The sequence below is a fragment of the Ctenopharyngodon idella genome, chromosome 2 (genome assembly GCF_019924925.1).
Source record: "Ctenopharyngodon idella isolate HZGC_01 chromosome 2, HZGC01, whole genome shotgun sequence".
In the NCBI taxonomy this organism is placed as follows: Eukaryota; Metazoa; Chordata; class Actinopteri; order Cypriniformes; family Xenocyprididae; genus Ctenopharyngodon; species Ctenopharyngodon idella.
In genome coordinates this window covers 13,820,198-13,832,335 of record NC_067221.1, presented here as the reverse complement: position 1 = coordinate 13,832,335, position 12,138 = coordinate 13,820,198, and the positions used below count along the sequence as shown (strand labels likewise).

The 12,138-nt window shown below is 39.3% G+C and overlaps 1 protein-coding gene across 2 annotated transcripts in view; it reads left to right on the top strand.

Annotated features, from left to right (window-relative positions):
* fndc3ba (fibronectin type III domain containing 3Ba) overlaps positions 1 to 12,138 on the top strand; it is a 140,603-nt gene that overhangs the window by 85,015 nt on the left and 43,450 nt on the right. For both annotated transcript variants that reach the window (XM_051917714.1, XM_051917722.1), the window contains 2 exons: positions 2,215 to 2,446; positions 3,452 to 3,727. In XM_051917714.1, the coding sequence (XP_051773674.1) occupies positions 2,215 to 2,446; positions 3,452 to 3,727 (508 nt within the window). The remainder of the gene's footprint in view (positions 1 to 2,214; positions 2,447 to 3,451; positions 3,728 to 12,138) is intronic.

Genomic DNA, 12,138 nt, shown 5'->3' with positions numbered 1-12,138 from the left:
CCCTGTAAGCAATGATGAGTAAAGGTTGTTATCTGGTGATGCTGTTTACAAGAAAGGCAAACTAGAACACATAAAGGTTAGGCTTCTGTTTACTTATAGTGGGTTTCCTAATTTTTTCTGTACTCTGAGTAGGAAAACAGAAAGGTGTCATGCACCTATTTTCTTTTTGAAGGGGTGCCAGTGGCAATCCTGGCTCACTCAGTCGGCTAGGTGAGATAAGACAGGACCAAAGCAAAAACAGTTTTTAATTTATAATACTTAAAGGCCCGGTTCCACAGACAGGGCTTAGATTAAGCCAGGATTAGGCCTTAGTTCAATTAGGGCATTTAAAGGGTTAGTTCACCCAAAAATGAAAATTCTGTCATTAATTACTCACCCTCATGTCCTTCCACACCCGTAAGACCTTCGTTCATCTTCGGAACACAAATTAAGATATTTTTGATAAAATCCAAGAGGTTTATGACTCGTCCATAGGCAGCAATATAATCACCACTTTTAAGGTCCAGAAAGGTACTAAAGACATCGTTAAAACAGTCAATGTGACTGCAGTGGTTCAACCTTAATTTTATGAAGTGAAGACAATACTTTTTGTGCACAAAAACAAAACAAAAATAATGACTTTATTCAACAATATCTTCTCTTCTGTGTCATTCTCATACATTGTTTATGACCACACGCATGCATCATGCTGCTCACATGTGCAGCTTTGGCTAGTACTGAGACGGCATATGGACGTAAACACGGAAGCCTTCACTGTGCTTACTGCGGCAACTGCGTAAGGATAATGACAGGGAGGAGAAGAGATTGTTGAATAAAGTCATTATTTTTGTTTTGTTTTTGCATTGCAAAGTTTTGATTTTTTTTTTTTTTTTTTTTTTTTTTTTTTTAATCCACTTGACTTAAAAATCATGCCCTCTTAGTTTGAATGGGCATGACTCTTCACCCCTCCTGTGGCAGTTGAAGGAATGTGGTAATTGTCCAAAGGTCATTGTATCTGTGTTTATTTTAGGCCAGTGCCAAATAGAAGCGGGAAACGCCGTCAGAGCTGTGGGCGTCTAACAACAGGAGACCAGAATCTAGACAGACTTTAAATCGCAGCTTTTTCTTTTCAGACTAATTCATCCTTATTGCACAGTACAGTTCTCCAAACAGGTGGCTAGCTGAGATCACCTCTGTTGAGTAATATGAAATCATAACAACCTCTGATATTTAGCAGTCATATTGTCGCCCTTGACCTTGCGGCATCTGGCAGTGTCATTGGGTTCTTCATATTGTCTCCTCCATAATTAAATATGTTTTGTAAGGATTAACATGGTAATGAGGACATTTGTGAAATACAAAGTCATAGTAGACCATATTTGGAGACCCAGAGCAGGGTAATTATAATTAACTAAAACCAAAACCAAAACCATTAGAAAAATTGTTACTTGAAACAAAATAAAAGTTACAATATTTAAAAAAAAAAAAAACTTTTTTTCGCTTGTTGCCAAAACAACATTTCTCATTTTCATTTCATCTAATTTGATGTACTGAAATAAAAACTATATAGACATATTTTAAAAAATGAATAAAATGACAAAAAAACAACAACAATATTATTAAAACTTTAAAATTAAAATTTAAAAATAAAAACTGATTCAAAATATTGATTTAAAAACTGTAATAGTATCTCAATAATATAAAATAACACTGACCCTCTCTCAGCTCACATTCCTCATCCTCAGTCTTATGTCTCTCATAGACATGCATAACGGAACAGTGTCTCTCACCGTGTGCTCAACATCTGAATGCACAGCAAGGCTGAACTTGATCTGAGCTTCGCTGATCACTCTTGACACCCTCTCTCTCACACTGCTGTCTGCTTATTGATGGGCCTGTCAAACAGGCTGCCATATACACACACGTAAACACACTCTCAGGATCTGCAGGTCAGACAGATGGAGTAGTGTTCTAGTATTGCAATGCAGTATTTTCCTTACTCTTAGTATTATGAAATAATAATGCTTGTTATTCATTTTTCATGATATTGTATTGATATTTCAGGTCCTAGCATAAATATTTACTTTTTGTTCTTTTTTTTTTTTTTATTCGTATGCATTCAAATTTACCACAGTCCTGGAAAAGTTGGAAATTTCAGGCAATTTTAAAAACCAGATTTTCAGCTCTGGAAAATTAATTAAAATAAAAAAAAATCTTGTTTGTTTCTCACTAAAGGTGCTGGAGGACAACACAGGTGTTCGGAGGGTGGTGGTTACCCCTCAGTCTCCAGAATGCTATCCTCCCAGTTATTCTCCAGCCATCTCTCCAACTCATCACTTACCTCCATACATGGCCCCACCACCCTTTATTCCTAACTCACACACGGCCTTCTACCCACCCGTCAGCCCTGGGGACATTCCCCCCCACCAGTACTATCATCATCATATCCCGCCTATGTACAATGAAGGTAGGAGTGCATATATGATCACAGCTTACTCTCCTCTTATTCTGGTATTGTCACGATACCAAAAAAAAAATCTAATATTTCAGTTCCACAGCCAAAACTGATAAGATTTTGTCCACACTTATTAAAAAAAAATCATATTTTGTGTTAACTTAGCCCCTAAAGCAGGGGTTCTCAACTCTGGCCCTCTAGGTCCACTTTCCTAATCATACTCATCTGCCTATAACTTTCTAGTAATCTTAAAGACCTTGATTAGCTTGTTCAGGTGTGTTTGATTAGGGTTGGAGCTGAAATTTGCAAGAAAGTGGATCTCGAGGACCAGAGTTGAGAACCCCTGCACTAAAGAGACATGGTGATGGTAAAATAAAAAAATGAAATGGGAGGAAAAAATTAAATACTTTTGCTAGAGAACGCAAAAGCTTTGAAGTATAATTTTTCCTCCCATCTCATATTTTTTTCCAGCACCATTTCGCCTTAGGGGCTCTGCACCTTTTCAGTGTTTTTGTAAGTGTAATGCTGCATTCCATTTACCTCGGAAGAAGGATGTCGGAGTTAGGAATGACATCACACCTGAGTTGACAACATTCTAGTACATAGGTCAGAAAATTAAGATGGACACATCCAGGCGAACTTTTGTTGTTCTTGCTCTTTCAGAATACAAACACATAAAAAAGTGGTATTTTGCACAGATAATGCTGAAGTATCATGTCCACAAATAGAGGTTGCATAATACTGTGTGCACCATTGAGTTTATTGAGACAGACAAACAGAAGTTCTAATAAACAATATATTACTACTGTGGATGCGCTGAGAAGCCATATTGTATTCTGAAGTCAAAGTTGTTGAAGTTTCTTAGTCGTAACTCTGACTCAAGGTACATTCCGCTTAAAAGTTCCCACTGGGGACTAGGAATTTCCCACTTCCGAGGACAAATGGAACGCACCATAATTTTTCCTATTCCCGACTTGTATGGCAGTTTCATGTTTTAATGATTGTTTTGTGCTGCAGAGATAATTCCTGTGTACGGTATGAACTACCTTGGGCGGGATGAGCCATACAAACCACCACCAAAAAAGATGAAGGACAGATTGGAGCGTCAGAATCGTCTAAACAGCCCTCCTTCCATCTATAAGAGCAATGTGGGCTGCAACAACATGTACAATGGCTACGGCAAGGTCCATGGAAATCTTGGGGGTGGTGGAGGTGGTGGAAGCAGTCCTGGATCTAAAAAAACAACCCGTGGAGCTCGGAGTAGCCCCAGATCCAGCGATCCAGACTTACAAGGTAAGAACTTTTGCAGTAGTCTAGTCAACAGGTCTATTTATAAATTAGTCTCTTCACTTTTTTCGAAATACTACTATGAAGTATGTTCAGCACTATTCAAAAGTTTGGGATCAGTAAGATTTTTTTCATCCAAATTGATCAAAAATGACAGTAAAGACATTTATAATGTTACAAAAGATTTCAATTTTAAATTCTGTTCTTTTGAACTTTCTATTCATCAAAGAACCGTGAAAAAAAAAAAAAAAATGCAACACGGTTTCCATAAAAATGTTAAGCAGCAACTGTTCAACATTGATAATAATGATAATAAATGTTTCTTGAGCAGCAAATCAGCAAATTAGAATGATTTGTGAAGGATCATGTGACACTGAAGACTAATGATGCTGAAAATTCAGCTTTGCCATCACAGGAATAAATTATATTTTAAAATATATTAAAATAGAAAACACTTATTTTGAATTGTAATAATATTTTTCAGTTTTCCTGTTTTTACTGTATTTTTGATCAAATAAATGCAGCCTTGGTGAGCATAAGACATTTTTTTTGCTGACCCCAAACTTTTGTGTGTAAAATAATATTAAAACATAATATATTTTAATTTTTATTATAATTTAAAAATATTATTTTACTATTATTTATTTAATAAAAAATAACTCAATGTAAAGTCTTGTTCTTTCATAATGTAAAGGAAACATTACATTGAATTTTTAGAGTCAGAGCAGAGTGAGATGGTTAAGTTCTGCTTTGTGCCAAAAATTCTCAGCAATGTTTACACAAGACATTATAGATGTTGTTGTGGTTACATTAAATCATCTTGTACATGGCTAGAATATTTAGCTTCTGATGTTTCACGGCTTCCATTAGACATCTGTAATGCATGTTTCTCTCAATGTGGCCACAAAGTTTTTCTCTCTCCTCTTAAAAAGAAAAAGATAAGTGCATCAATAGAGGTAAAGGGGATCGTCATGCTGCGGAAACTGCATAGCTGGGAATCGCCAAGGTGCTATCATTTTTCCAGCACCCACAATGTGGCCCTTGTATCTCAGGTTGGGCCTCTGCTGAAAGGCAGCCCACATACCTGTGGAGTCACATTCTCCCAATGAAGGGGTCCTTTGAGCATGGCCACCGACCCTCACCAATTCCACATGTGCCTTATCAGGCCTCCTGCAGTGCTGATTGGAGAAGAGCTCCATTTAAGGTGTTCACATGCCATTTTCTGCTCTCAAGAACATTTTTCAGAGCATACATTCATAACTGTTTTAAATGATTTAAACACATGCCTATAATCCAGAAGGTCGATACTTTTTTCTGCACTGTCTTCTGACAATTTTTTCTCTCTCAGCCTTTAGTGTCCTTGAAGTTTTAGCTTTAAATTATGTATGTGCCGCTGATCCCAGGTGTTTCGTCAATGCATGCACATTTGCAAGTGCTGACAAGTGGGGCAAAGGGAATGACCCCTTCTTTTATTTGATCTGCCAAAAAGGCTGTTTTTGCCCTCAAAAAAAAAAAAAAAAAAAGGCATTCCACATTCAATAATTTGTCTCTGTGTGTATTATGTTAAAGGCAGAACATGTAGCATTATATGCAGGTGTTGTAAGACTTGACTCATTGCGCACTGACATCATGGAAACGTGATTTGCCTGCTGGAAGCGCAAGCCGCCCGTCCTTTGATCAGCTCGCGATAGGCCTTCACAGTCTAACAAGCTAAAGAAGTGCTCGTACACCCATATGGTATATATATGTTACTCACTCTTAGAGTATCTTCAGGATCAAAGGCGAATGCTGACTGTGGCAGAATTCCCAGGAGATAAGATTGCCTGTGAAGCTATTACTCAATAACTTTGTATTGACAAAAACCGTTGCATTCAAAATATGTTCATGTTCCACAGAAGAAATAGTCATACAGATTTGGAATGACATGAAGGTGAATAAATTATGTTAGACTTCTTATTTTTAAGTGAACTATCCCTTTAAAGCTTGCAAATGATCGTATCAGATTATCAAGCATAATCTGGTGTAAAATCTTGCATGTAAATGAACTCATTTGTAGGCCAAGCGGATGAATGTTGTGGAGATCACCAGAAGCAAGGCGCTGGGGTCGAGTCTCAAGATACTGCAGCTTGCAGCCTTCCACTGTGGAGTCGACTGAATGGTTGATGAAGTATAGAAAACAAACTTGAGGCTTCTAGCTCACGTCACTTACTGAGGGCTACAGCCATCTGGGCCTCACTGCAGCCTTGCTCCTAGGCATAAATCATCATGACCACATATGCAGAGTACTTGGCTCCCCGGATCACGCTGGAGATCAGGTTAAGAATTTTTTCTTTTTGAGAGGAAGCTGCAATAATGTAATCAAACTCTCAAAACTAAAAAAGAACAAAAAAAGAGCAAAATAGAGGGAATGAAAGAGAGAGATGGACAACAAAAGGGCAGACATTCCAGCTGTCGAAAATACTTTGTTGTTGGCATAGCAGCTTGAAGATCCAGGCCTAGCTACCAGGCACGACTGGAGCTGTGAAAACAACTCAACTTGTTCTCTCTCAGCACCTCGCCTGGATGGTCTTTGCTCAGATCACCCCATGGCCACAAACGCGCTCACCTCCGCTCATGAAGCTCGATTACATAAGGCAGGAAACCACATCCCGGGGCCCATCAGCTCCTCAGTTCCTAAGCTGCAAGGATATTTGTGCTTTTTACTGCTCTACTGTCATTAACTAGATTAGGCTGGGGCTAAGCCTGTGTGCAGAGGAAGACTAGCCACTAGATTAACCTTCTCATAGTCTCAGGCTTGCAGCACTTCAACCTTAACTCCTTTCTATCTCCAGCTCTCCTTGTGTTTGCATGGACTCCAGCAGAAACAGATGTTCACTTCTGCTCCTCTTTGGCACTGTGCATTTCCTCCAGCCACGTGCTTTCACTCCATCATTATCGTCCAGAAGCAACAGATGTTTCTTAATCTTGGCTTTGTGTCTTTGCCACAATGGTAACAGTTTCCCACATTCACTCTCTCATAACATATGAGTCACTGAGAAAGGTTATGCCCTGAGGTCGCTTCGATAACAGCATGCAATGGAGCAATGATGGGTGACGCAACTTGGGGAAACTGAATAAGATGAGAAGGTTGAGGGCAGCCAAGATCTGGTAACCGGATGCCAGCTCTTCAACTAATTAAACATGACCTTTCTATTATCTGCCGGTACTTATTTTGTCATTTACTGTTGGGACGCCAGAACTCTCACCTATCAAGAGATTCTTATGAGTCTGGGTAGGTTGCTTTTCAAGAAGTTACCATAGAAAGCACTGAGAACTGGGCCAAAATCAACATTTGTGTGTTTTTCTGGGAAGTCTCTCTTACAGCTTTTACAGTAACACAATGCACAAACTGCGTCTGTTTCAGCGGAAGTGTTTGACTGTGACAGGGTTATTAGTAGTGTTTGTACCTGTGAAGACAACTCAGAGATAGCTGGAGTTCTACTGTATCAGTCAAATCAACTTATTACTCCATCATGTACACACACACACACACACACACAAAATAAAATTGTTTTCAAATGGATAAACAAGATCAACACACATGAAATATTCAGAGATGATGCAGCAGTCGCTGAAAAGGGCAAGTTTTTTCAACTAACCTGAAACTCACAAGGTCCAAAGCCCTGTTACACATGATGCACATTTTAAAAGAAGAGCAAAAATATTGTAGACATTGAGATACAAGAGTACAAATAGGTTTTATGAGATTTAGTATTCATTCCCCCCCCCCTCCAGCCCCATATACTTCTTATTTACATTCTATAAGTAGGCACAAAGTAAATACAAAAATACACTGGCACCTGTGGAGATTGTGCCACTGGGCGTCCAGAGCAGGTCACCCCGGTTCAGTTCCTCTGTAGCTCTCAGCAGTCTCGTTCCCTCCGCCTCCCTCCATTCCCCTCTATCCCTACTTTCTAGCCTCTGCCAACTTTCTCCATTCTTTCCAGTTCCCTTCCAGGAAGCGCTGGCGTATCCTTGTGTCCCTTGGCAGTAGTGAGGCCATGCATCTCTGCTGTGAGCGAATGCCACTGAGAGTCCCTCTGGAGATAGCTAGAGACATGGAGCTAGCACACTAAAGGCAAGAGACTGATGCCAGCTTGGCAGTTGTTGAAAAACATCCATTCTGCTGATGAGGCTGATGGTCTCTGATACTAAAATGAAAGTAAACAATAGTTTGTCAGACGTTTATACACACATGCACACACACCTACAGTATCTGTCCTACCTATGCTTTTTGTTAAAAAAATCAAAAAGCAGGTATAAACAATGCTAACGTTTTGAGTAGTTTATCTACTCAGACCGACCGAGTGTCTTCTTGTCCTCATTTCAACCTTTCCAAGGAAGGTTTTTCCTCCTTATAGTTACACTGATGTCTATCTGTAGATTGATATCTATCTATCTATCTGTCTGTCTATCTATTTTTCTAGATAGATGATAGATAGACAGACAGATACAGAATATGAGCGTGTGTGTATATTACACAGTTCATGTGTAATATACAACATTCTCAACATTCTGTTTTGAGTGCGATGGCTGTGTCAGTTGTACTATGTAAGAGTGTGAGAGCGAGCGCACTGTGTCAGTGGTTCTCAGGGAGGCACAGGTTTGTGTGAGAGAGGGATTAGACAGCCAGCTGTTGAGCAGATGGAATGTGTGCTATGCAGAGATGAGAACGATTGGGAGCCTGCAACTCTTTTTCTCTCTTCCTCCCACACTCCCTCCTCCCTCACGACCCATTATTAGTGACATATTTTTTGTAGAAATGTGTAAGATGAAGATTTCTTAAAGTTTTATTTGATCACCTGGCAATATACTGTCTTGTTGCCCCTTAAAAGCAATACCTGTTTTAATAAAATGCAGTGTGTATTACAAAGTGCTTAAAAAAGAAAATGCCAAGTTTGATTTTCTAGCTGTCTATTCATCTTGACTGTGTTCCGTTAGTATAGCCACAACCTCAGTTTGTCTTTCCTAATGATTTTCTGGTTGACTAAGCTGTTGCTCTGTCATTTTTCACATTTTTGTATTGGACTCAAAGCAGCACCTTTCTGGTCCTGTAGGCTGTATGTGTGTAACGAGCGTCACTAATCAAGAATGTGCTGTTTCGTCTCACTCCACCAGGGGGCAGAAATTAGCAGATGGAACTCCAAAAGATGGAGTTCACAAAAGAACTCTTTATTTTCTGGGTGAAATGCATGAAAAATTCCAGGAGGTTTTAATCTAAAAGCAAACAAACAAATCGACCCCACTAACAGAATTTGGGACTGTGAAACTTGTTTATGTCTGACTGATCAGCCCTCCTGATAGTGGTGGCCTAGTTTCCCTATCTGTAACCCTATTTCAGGATGCTAGCTAGAGGATGTGAGCTGTTTTTAAGTGCCTGTAGCAGCTTTACGGTGCTCTAGCTCTCGCACACATTCACAAACGCACGCACAGACATGTGGGTGTAGTTACTGGCCTGACCGTTTGGCGTCTGCAGCTCTGTGGGTGTTCTTGGAGACCTTTTTTTTTTTTTTTTTTTTTCCCAATAGTCTGCAAATTCAGTTTTGGATGTTTACCTAGCACCTCCTTGCATACACATGCACACTCATTCACATAGAGCTAAACACCCAAACACTTCACTCACACTGCAGCTCTAGACCACTGTCAGATTTTTTTAAATGCTTCCTGAAGTCCAGAAAGAGATTTCCATGTTGGTTTAAAGAGTGTTGCAGGGTCAAGTGTGAGCTCTCTCATGACTCAAAGCATAGCCTTTATCACCTTTGACCTTCAGCTTATTAACTATGTAAGGGGTCCCTGGGAGATGCTATACAGTTGTTCAGAGTGTTTTTAGCTAGGGCTGGGACAATAAATTGATGCATCGTGAATCAAGAAATGATTCTGAATTGATTCTGAATGCATCAAATCGATTCTGAGCTTAGTTTTTAACAGCACATTGCACTGTGTGCTTTAGAAACAGCCATACTCTGCTTGTTTCCAATTCCTTACACACACCACTTGAACCTTCTATAAAATAATCATTCATAAAGTTCGATAAGGTTGAAGCGAATTACAAGGGCGTTTGCAGTGGGCTGTTTACATTAATCTCACATCATGAAAGCATTCTGAGGTGTAAGATTAGTGTGCGATTTACTATTTTGTTCCCTCAATTTGCTAAATCGTGCGCACGATTTAGCCTATTTTTTTCCCCTGCATGTCAGACTAGAACGCATGAGCGCTCTTCAACGCTCTTCTTTGTGAGAATTTGAGCATGCGGTTAAAAACTAGCCTAGAGCGCCATCTGCTGTTTAAAATATAAGCTCAAAATCGATTCGAGAGAGAATCGCGATGCACTTGGAAAATCTCAGAATCAAGTGATGCATCGATTTATTGTCCCAGCCCTAGTTTCTACTTGGTTGGTAGGGTATTAAGGTTGTTTGTTAGCAAAAAACATGATTATAGCAACCCTTTTCAACAAGCAGGTGCTACACATCAAAGTTTAAAACTTACAGTTAGAGCTTGGGTCAAATGTTTCTCTTTCCCCCTCTATCACATTATCTTTCCTCCCATTCTGTCACTTCCATGTTGCCGGTTATATTCACTTAAGCTCAATCCCTTTTTTCACATTCCTTATCCCCACCCCCCTTTTTCCGTTCTCCCGTCTTTGACCTTGGCCTGTAATTGAAGGCAGAAACTCCTCTCCACCCCAAATATCCAGAGAGACACAAGAAAGAAAGAAGGAAATAAACTTATTCAGCATAATGCAGAATAGTATTAAATAGTTCTACTTTTAAAATGAGAGGTGTTTGTTTCTTTCCTCCTCTTCTATCATCTTCACTTCCTCTATTTATTTTCATTTATATATTGTGAAGCAGCAGTTATTCAGAACGTGGCAGGAGGGCGAGACAGAGAGTGAGCAGTTAGCCTCAACCGTCCGCTCCCTATGGAGACGACATGCGTGAGAAACAGACGTGAAGCTTTGGAAAGTCGAGTGTTGTGTTTGGCAGCAGCAAAACAGAAAGAGGTTCCCTCAGAGGGCAGAAGTGGAAGGAGAGGAGAGGATGGACATACTGGTAGTGGACTTGATGGCTAGTTGAAGTGTGTAGGTAATGAACAGGTAGTCCTTCCCCTGCAGAGATGACTTACAGACCACATGAAACTGCTTAAAGAGCCCAGTTTCTTTCCTGTCTTGATGTATTTCTTTTTGAAATAGGAAGTTTCAATAGGACATAGCGACATCCTTGTCTGTTTTTTTTTAATTTATTTATTCCTTTTTTTTTAATAACGGGTATTAGTTACATTACAGCCATGCGCCATGAGCAGGTTGAATTAGGGGGAGCAACATTCTTATTCAGGAGACATTCAGTTGGACAAAAAAAATCTGTGTAGTGCAGGATAAATCTTCAAAGAAACTTAATTTTGTCAACTTTTAGCATATTGATGATCTCAAAGCTAACACATTTGGATTAAGGTCCTGTTTACACCTGGTCACTTCATGCGTTTTTACTGATAGGAGAGTTATCTAATTTGTTAAAACTGTTCCATTTACACATAAATGTGTCTCTGCAAAATGAATATAAATTTGATCGTCAATTCCCCCGCTATATGTAAAATTAATTACATATAGAGTTAATACTGAGCTACTCATCTGTGGCAGGCCATATCTGTGGCAATGGTGCTGTCGTATCTGGCTATAACATTTCATAAAGCCTATAATACACCCTCACACATATTTTATTTTTTACCATTTTGTTACGAGTAAAATTAACATATGTGGTTTCAACAAACAGATGCATTTACACTTGTCCAGTTTTGTTGTAATGCATCTCAAACCACCTCCTGAAGTAGTTTGAGTGATTGCATTTAAAAATCTGTCTCGAAAGCATTTAAACCGGGTCTTTTTTATTATCGGATAGCTGTCTGATCAGAGAAAACGCTTGAAGTGACCAGGTGTTGACTGCTCTACAATGACTCCATCTTTCGTGTTAGGGTGGGTTTAAATGAGCGCTCTTTTAATGCAAAGAGCAAGGCGAGCTCATATTCTTCCACGTCTGCACAATTACTCATCTTTTTTTCCTTTTTTTAGTAATAACTCAATTTGTCACCCACACACACACACACAGCATTAGTAAGGTTTCCGTCTCTCGGGGAAGCCTACATTTCCTGTGCCTACCTCCTGGGGTCATGTTAAGGTTATTGTGTATGACATCACTGTTGCCATGACTCATGAAGGCCCAGAGGCGCTGTGAACTCTGTGTGCTATCATCTCTAGAAATAAATACACACATCAATCATACACATGTAGTGTATTTGGGTGGGTGACAAATAATGTGTCTATAAACCTGTTTTTTCAGCATCAGATTAATGTTTCTGACTTTATTTAGGAAATTTTATCTTATCTC